The 8958-nt window shown below is 42.4% G+C and overlaps 1 protein-coding gene and 1 long non-coding RNA gene across 2 annotated transcripts; one reads left to right on the top strand and one right to left on the bottom strand.

The window, feature by feature from the left end:
* Window positions 1-907: 907 nt before the first annotated feature.
* LOC114551518 (uncharacterized) lies at window positions 908-1706 on the top strand. Its single transcript, XR_003691917.1, has 2 exons — window positions 908-1084; window positions 1455-1706. It is a non-coding gene; the product is annotated as an uncharacterized LOC114551518 (long non-coding RNA).
* Window positions 1707-2994: 1288 nt separating this feature from the next.
* Window positions 2995-8958, bottom strand: eci2 (enoyl-CoA delta isomerase 2). The gene is made up of 7 exons (XM_028572545.1): window positions 8889-8958; window positions 8161-8278; window positions 7066-7186; window positions 6437-6526; window positions 5342-5485; window positions 4589-4750; window positions 2995-3290 (listed from the first exon to the last, which is right to left on the bottom strand). The coding sequence occupies exons 1-6, from the start codon at window positions 8956-8958 to the stop codon at window positions 4595-4597; spliced, it is 699 nt and encodes a 232-aa protein (XP_028428346.1). The 3' UTR covers window positions 2995-3290; window positions 4589-4594.

Here is an 8958-nt window from a genome sequence, read left to right as displayed (position 1 = left end):
CTGTGTATCGATACAGTATTGCCACGAGAAATATCGCGATACTATGCTGTATCGATTTTTTCCCCCACCCCTAATATTCACTGTATGAGGTATTATAACGTTTTAAAAAGATCGCTAATGCTAACCGCTAGCTAGCGCTAATTGCTAAGCTAGCAGCTAGTACAGCTAATAGCGAAGCATTCTGTTGACCGAGTAATGAGTGTTTAGTGTAGTTAACCCACTTTGCTGGTTGAACTAGCACTCCATCGGGATGTAACTGGTCCAGAAGAGACCACTAGGTTCTAGTAACCTGGTTCTACTGGTAACTGCTGGCCCTCCTTCCCTCTGGTCGGCGTTACGGGGCTCTGTTCCCCCAAAACCAGCCGACCAGAGACCGTGTCTCTCCCCCAGCAGTCGCTCTGTTGATCACTCAGGAATAGCCCCCCCACCCTCACACTGAACACAGTCAGCCACCACTGTTCTGCTCATCTACCTCATGTCTATTTCAATCCTACAATCACATTATTATTATTATTATTATTATTATTATTAATAATATATTACCATTGCACTGTACTAGAGCTGGGCGATTTGTTTCCCTAAAAAAAATCTGCGATTCAAGTCGATTTCTTCCCCCCCCTCCATTTAAAGCAAAAATAACTGAACTATGAATATATGAATTGTATTTCATTAAAGTGCATCAACATAAACAAAATTGCAAAGGCAAACCATTTCTCTATAAGTGAAAAGTCACTGTGCAGTGTGCAACAAAGATTGTTAAACATTATACATTATTTATACTGTATTTGGATTGGAAAAAAAAATGAAAAATCGATTTTTTTGAAAATATGAATCGATTTGACCTACCAACTCGATTTTTAAATCAAATCGATTTTTTTCCCAGCCCTACACTGTACTCCTATTTAAATCCTAAAATCTCAGTCTATTTACCAGTATTGCAGTATTCCTTCCCTCTCTTTTGTATATATATTTTTGAACATGACCAGATCTTGTTGTTGTCCCCTATAGCGGTTGAATATGGAGGACTTTGTTAAACTAAAGTTAACAGAATGGAAACTTCTGGAGCTGATGGACCCTTTTGAAGGTAAATATGTTATATTGTTGTACTCTAACCCTATTATTAATATTGTAAAAAATGAGTTACCCTATCCTCATGCATCCCCAATGAACTCTCTCTCTCTCACACACTCAATCACACACAGATACATACATTCAATTCAGTTTGCTTTATTGGCATGAACAAAGAAAACATGTTGTTGCCAAAGCAGTTTGCAGAAAATGCATATAGTACATATCACATATTAAATCCATACAGTAGGTGTGTGTGTATATATATATATATATATATATTCAACATTCTTTGAGAAGATGAGAAGGGTATGTATGGACTAGTCTAACTCTGGGGGTTACGGTGAATAAGATAAATTCCCAATAAGTCGGCGTGTTCCTTTAAGGTCCAGACCCCCCACCTTTGGCAGAGAAGCTGATCAGTGTCCCCGAGTTGGTGGTGGTTCATTACAAACTATACATATATCAACACTGAATCAGCGTTCTCAGAGGGCGGGCCCTGGACCAGGACCGAGAGGTCCAAGCTGTGGTTTTTGGAAACACTCGTGTGATAAGAGAAATGGACTTGTTATGGTTATTCCAGTTTCTCTCTTTAAATGAATGAATGGAATATTGTTCAATAAAATCAGTGACATCAATGAAGTGTATGCAACGTCTATTATTAAAAATATAGTAATTTCATAGATTAATCGTTGAACTAGCAGAAAGGAGAGAGGTGTGTAGTTTCTATGGAACAGGAGAGTGCTGCCCCCTGCTGGACCAACTGTCTAACCACACACACACACACACACACACACACACACACACACACACACACACACACACACACACACACACACACACACACACACACACACACACACACACACACACACACACACACACACACACACACACACACACACACACACACACACACACCTTATAAAATGTATTTTTCTCGGATTTGATTCACTAGAAATGTCACTTTATTTCAGATTGTCTGATTAGAATATACATCACATGCAACCTAACAACTACAGTAGATTTAGTCTCATTTTTAAGATTTCTTCCACCTTTTTTCACACTGTTTTTTTTTCTACATCTGTTGCTTTTTCTGCCGTTTTTGACACAATGTAGCTTATGAAGCTTTTAAATGGTCTATCTTCTATTGATTGTAAATGTCATGTTTCTATTTCATATTCTATACATCACATGCATCATCTGGTAGATTTAGTCACATTTTTTGCGGGTTTTCTTTTCACATTTTTGAAAACTTAACTCAAAAGCTGAAAAGTTCTCGGCTGATTCTTGTACCCAAAATGCTGCCATCTTCTTTTCTTTACCACGAAAGCGCCCTAAATTATAATTATAAATGTTTTGAAGGGGACATATCTCCCTCTTCTAAACTTTGGAGGGACATATCCACTGCTTCCCCCCCAAAATCTACCTGCCTATGAACTAAATATTCACATAAATCACAACTTTGAGTAATTACAAAGTCAGCTTTTATTGGACAGCAAGTGAAGAAGGACACAGACGAGAGTCTAAGTCTCTGACAGATGTGTGACAGTGTTTAAGGCACTTCAACTATCCACAGAAAAACTGACTGAATCTCACATTCAAACATTTATCATGATGTTAGTCAGTGCTGGGACAAGTATTCAGATTACTGCAGTACAAATACTAATACCACACTGTAAAAAATACTCTGTTACAAGTTAAAGTCCATTAGTATCATCAGGAAAATGTAGTCAAAGTAATAAAACATTGTAGATATGTGAATGATCCAAACAGTTGTGTGTTTAATGGTCTAATCATCTCAGCTGGACACACACACACACACACACACACACACACACACACACACACACACACACACACACACACACACACACACACACACACACACACACACACACACACACACACACACACACACACACACACACACACACACACACACACACACACACACACACACACACACACACACACACACACACACACTCAGTTCAGGACTTGTAGGCAGTTCTATTGGCTAGTTTCATTCATATTTTCATGTAAGTACATGTACTCAGTACCATCCCAGCTGTGAGAGGTTGGTTCCCACCGAGATGTAACCAGGAGCTGCTCCAGGATCAGTCGTCATCACATCTGGCCTCTGGAGAAACATCTGGAGACTTTAAACTCACCGCGGGCGCTCTGGTGATCCGACGGGTGTTGGTTTGTAGAGGCCGAGTCTGGAAGAAGAGAGACGAGAAGTCAGCTCCGTCAGACTACATGGTGTAATAAAAACATCTGTAAAATCACCATCACCAGACTCCATGTAAATAAAAACTTTTATCATCGTAAAACACACTTCATTCAAAGTGGACAGAAACTAAATAAAACTGCCATAAGCCGTCTTGGTTCATCTTTCCAACAATCACCACTCTGGTTTGGTAGAAATAAACCCTTAATTCACCCATTTACATGTGGAGATATGCTGGCTCTATACACGCTAAAAGTCCTGATTATTTACATGGAGTCTGGTGGAGATATGCTGGCTCTATACACGCTAAAAGTCCTGATTATTTACATGGAGTCTGGTGGAGATATGCTGGCTCTATACACACTAAAAAGTCCTGATTATTTACATGGAGTCTGGTGGATGGAGTCTGGTGATATGCTGGCTCTATATACGCTAAAAGTCCTGATTATTTACATGGAGTCTGGTGGAGATATGCTGGCTCTATACACGCTAAAAGTCCTGATTATTTACATGGAGTCTGGTGGAGATATGCTGGCTCTATACACACTAAAAGTCCTGATTATTTACATGGAGTCTGGTGGAGATATGCTGGCTCTATACAGGCTAAAAGTCCTGATTATTTACATGGAGTCTGGTGGAGATATGCTGGATCTATACACACTAAAATTCCTGATTATTTACATGGAGTCTGGTGGAGATATGCTGGCTCTATACACACGAAAAGTCCTGATTATTTACATGGAGTCTGGTGGAGATATGCTGGCTCTATACACACTAAAAGTCCTGATTATTTACATGGAGTCTGGTGGAGATATGCTGGCTCTATATACGCTAAAAGTCCTGATTATTTACATGGAGTCTGGTGTAGTTTGGTGATGGTGATTTTGGGGCTGTTTCATGTTAAACTAAAAGGATCTTACTCTTTAACTAAAAGGTCTATCTCTGTAGGGATCCATCCCATAATGTTGTCAGACTCTTAGAATAATAATGTGAGTCTGTCAGCAGCAACAACAGAACTTTTAGTGGACTCTAACTGCTGCTGAACATTAGTCCTGTAGGGTTACATTACAGCAACGTTATCGCTCAATACTGGACCAATTTCAAAGATTTTTGTTCACATTAGTCACTTACAGTAGACACGAAATATGGGCAAATAGGGTCCAGGTTGAAAAAACACACACACACACACACACACACACACACACACACACACACACACACACACACACACACACACACACACACACACACACACACACACACACACACACACACACACACACACACCTTGTCTCAGAGTTTGGCCTTGGCCTGGAAGAAACTCATGACGGCGTTGAAACACTCGTCTGACGTCCATCGCTCCATCAGACGCTCCACCTCGGCATCGTTCACCGCGTGGAGACGATCCTTCTCCATCGATCGGATCAGCTGTTTAGAGAGAGCCAGAGACTGGGGGGAGGAGAGGAGAGAGAGAGGGGGGGGGAGAGACGCAAAAAGGAAACCGAGACATTAATTATTCTACTGTGTGTGTGTGTGTGTGTGTGTGTGTGTGTGTGTGTGTGTGTGTGTGTGTGTGTTAGGGCTGGGCAATATATCAATATCGTGATATGAGACTAGATATTGTCTTAGATTTAGGATATCGTAATATCCTGATATGACATAAGTCTGGTTTTGAAGGCTGCATTACAGTAAAGTGATGTACTGTTCTGAACTCAACAGACTGTAGCTGTCCCATTATTTTCCTTTACACACTTTGACATAAAAAAAAAAAAAAAAAAAAAAAAAAAATCGACATTTCTGATGATTATTTATCTAAAATCTCATTGTGTAAATAATATTTTGTTAAAGCAGCAATTGTCAATCCTACAATATCATCGCAATATCGACATCAAGGTATTCTGGTCAAGAATATCGTGATATTTTCTCCATATCGCCCAGCCCTGGAGTGTCCATGTGTATGTATGTGTGTGTATATTTGTGTGTGTATGTGTATGTATGTATGTGTGTGTGTGTGTGTGTGTGTGTGTGTGTGTGTCTCACGTTGGGGGGCAGCTTGGCGTAGGCCTTCAGGCGGCTCCAGACCTCCGACTGGAAGCTGCTGTCGGGGAAAACCTCGGAGACGAGGCCGAGCTCACAGGCCTGAGCTGCTGTCAGCTTCTTGTTGAACAGCAGCATCTCGCTGGCCTGGACACGGGTATTAAAGCGCTCATATTCAGCTCATTTTCAGGTTCATAATTGTATTTTAAAGGTTGTACTGGTAGAATTTTACAACAAGAAGAGAATTAAAAACGGAAAGGTACAATAAATCATTTGTGCCTACAGCGATCAGACTGTATAATGACCAAGCACATCGCAAGTACTTTGATCCTGCATTGGCACTTCAACTGGATGGTAGATCCAATTTTCGTAGATCCAATTAGCGTTAGCATTCTAACGCTAATTACAGAGGTGGGAGTTTCATTTATTTAGTTTGCAAAGAATGAAAGTCATTTATTTTCTACTTTTTCCTCATACATGCAGTTAGTAATCCCTTGATAAAGAGGTCAGATACTGTGATACTGGTAGTAATCCCTTGATAAAGAGGTCAGATACTGTGATATTGGTAGTAATCCCTTCATAAAGAGGTCAGATACTGTGATATTGGTAGTAATCCCTTCATAAAGAGGTCAGATACTGTGATACTGGTAGTAATCCCTTCATAAAGAGGTCAGATACTGTGATATTGGTAGTAATCCCTTCATAAAGAGGTCAGATACTGTGATATTGGTAGTAATCCCTTCATAAAGAGGTCAGATACTGTGATATTGGTAGTAATCCCTTCATAAAGAGGTCAGATACTGTGATATTGGTAGTAATCCCTTGATAAAGAGGTCAGATACTGTGATATTGGTAGTAATCCCTTCATAAAGAGGTCAGATACTGTGATATTGGTAGTAATCCCTTGATAAAGAGGTCAGATACTGTGATACTGGTAGTAATCCCTTGATAAAGAGGTCAGATACTGTGATACTGGTAGTAATCCCTTCATAAAGGAGGTCAGATACTGTGATATTGGTAGTAATCCCTTCATAAAGGAGGTCAGATACTGTGATATTGTTATTATTGATATTGATATATTATTGATATTCTGTGTACCTTGGCGTTGCCCATGATTTTGGGGAAGGTGTAGGAGGAGCAGCCTTCAGCGCTCTGACCCAGCTGACTGAACGGAGTGTGGAAGGTGGCCTGAGAGACAGACAGACAGACAGACAGACAGACAGACAGACAGACAGACAGACAGACAGACAGACAGGCAGGCAGGCAGACAGACAGGCAGACATTTATATCATCAACTTCAAGGGGCCAGATGCAGCAAAGTTACGACTGAAAGTGTGTGTACCCTGGAAGAAACCCTCTGTGTGTGTGTGTGTGTGTGTGTGTGTGTGTGTGTGTGTGTGTGTGTGTGTGTGTGTGTGTGTGTGTGTGTGTGTGTGTGTGTGTACCCTGTGTGTGTGTGTGTGTGTGTGTGTGTACCTGTGTGTGTGTGTGTGTGTGTGTGTGTGTACTCTGTGTGTGTGAGTGTGTGTGTGTGTGTGTACCCTGTGTGTGTGTGTGTGTGTGTGTGAACACTGTGTGTGTGTGTGTGTGTGTGTGTGTGTGTGTGTGTGTACCCTGTGTGTGTGTGTGTGTGTATGTGTGTGTGTGTGTGTACCCTGTGTGTGTGTACTATGTGTGTTCGTGTACTCTGTGTGTGTGTGTGTGTGTGTGTGTCTGTGTGTGTGTACCCTGTCTGTAGCGTAGACCAGGTCAAAGAGTCCCAACACCGTGACTGAGATGCCCACAGCCGGTCCGTTCACCACGGCAACCAGCGGCTTCGGGAAGTCTATGTACGCCTTCACGTACTCCCTGTGGAGAGAAAAGGACGGAGTCGGTGTTCGGCATTCGTCACCAGGACACCATGGCAACCTGTGCCGACGTCGTCACGGCATTAAATCCAACGTGTACTGCGAGCAGCGTTGGGTAGTAACGTTTGCATCAGCTTATAGAGACGGATAGTTTGGCTCCGAAACACACACAGTAACACACACACACAGTAACACACACACACACACACACACACACACACACACACACACACACAGACACACACACACACACACACACACACACACACAGTAACAGACACACACACACACAGTAACAGACACACACACACACACAGTAACAGAGACACACACACACACACACAAACACACAGTAACAGACACACACACACACACACACAGACACACACACACACACACACACACAGACAGACACACACACACACACACACACACAGACACACACACACACACACACACACAAACACACAGTAACAGACACACACACACACACACACAGTAACAGACACACCCACACACACACAGTAACAGACACACACACACACACACACACAGTAACAGACACACACACACACACAGTAATAGACACACAGTAACAAACACACACAGTAACAGACACACACACACACACACACACACACACACACAGTAACAGACACACACACACACACAGTAACAGACACACACACACACACAGTAACAGACACACACACACACAGTAACAGACACACACACACACACAGTAACAGACACACACACACACACACAGTAACAGACACACACACACACACACAGTAACAGACACACACACACACACACACAGTAACAGACACACACACACACACACACAGTAACAGACACACACACACACACACACACACAGTAACAGACACACACACACACACACACAGTAACAGACACACACACACACACACACACACACACAGACACACACACACACACACACACACACACGTCAGCTGATGATCACCTGAGCAGGTCCCCCCCTGCTTGGCCATCTCGTCCACCCCCCCCTCGGGGATCTTGGTGAAGTTGGACAGGTCATTACCGCTGCAGTAGAAATCACCGGCACCTGCAGCCCCCCCACACGGAGACATTAGAGACTGGGAACTAAATAAGGATGTTAAAATTCTGACATTCCTCTCCTCCTTTTCTTTTGTTTCTAGGCCTTTTCCCCTTTTCATTTCCTCCTCTCCTTCCCTGAAGACAGCCATCATCAAAGTTTTCTGAAATGTTGTGTATTAAATATGCAAATGAGGCATCATCTAGAGACAGGGGAGTCAAATCACCTGTCTGAGAGAAGACATGAAATGGAAGATAAAGAGCACTACATATCTCAAATAACTCGCGCATGGAGACACGTGTGTGTCTGTGTGTGTCTGTGTACATATGTTTGTGTGTGTGTGTGTGTGCGTTTCTGTGAGTGTGTGTGTGTGTTCTGTGTCTCTGTGTGTGTGTGTGTGTGTGTGTGTGTGTCTCTGTGTGTTTGTGTGTGTGTGTGTGTATATATGTGTCTCTGGGTGTGTGTTTCTCTGTGTGTGTGTGTGTGTATATATGTGTCTCTGGGTGTGTGTTTCTCTGTGCGTGTGTGTGTCTGTCTCGGTGTGTGTTCTCTATGTCTGTGGGTTCTCTGTGTGTGTGTGTGTGAGTGTGTGTGTGTGTGTGTGTGTGTGTGTGTGTACCTGTGAAAACGGTGATGACCGAGTCGTCTTTAGCCGCCTGCTCCAGAGCTGCGATGATGTCGTTGTACAT

This window comes from Perca flavescens, unplaced genomic scaffold, assembly GCF_004354835.1.
Source record: "Perca flavescens isolate YP-PL-M2 unplaced genomic scaffold, PFLA_1.0 EPR50_1.1_unplaced_scaf_127, whole genome shotgun sequence".
In the NCBI taxonomy this organism is placed as follows: Eukaryota; Metazoa; Chordata; class Actinopteri; order Perciformes; family Percidae; genus Perca; species Perca flavescens.
Note: the sequence above shows the minus strand (reverse complement) of the source record. Positions and strands in the feature narration are given on the sequence as shown.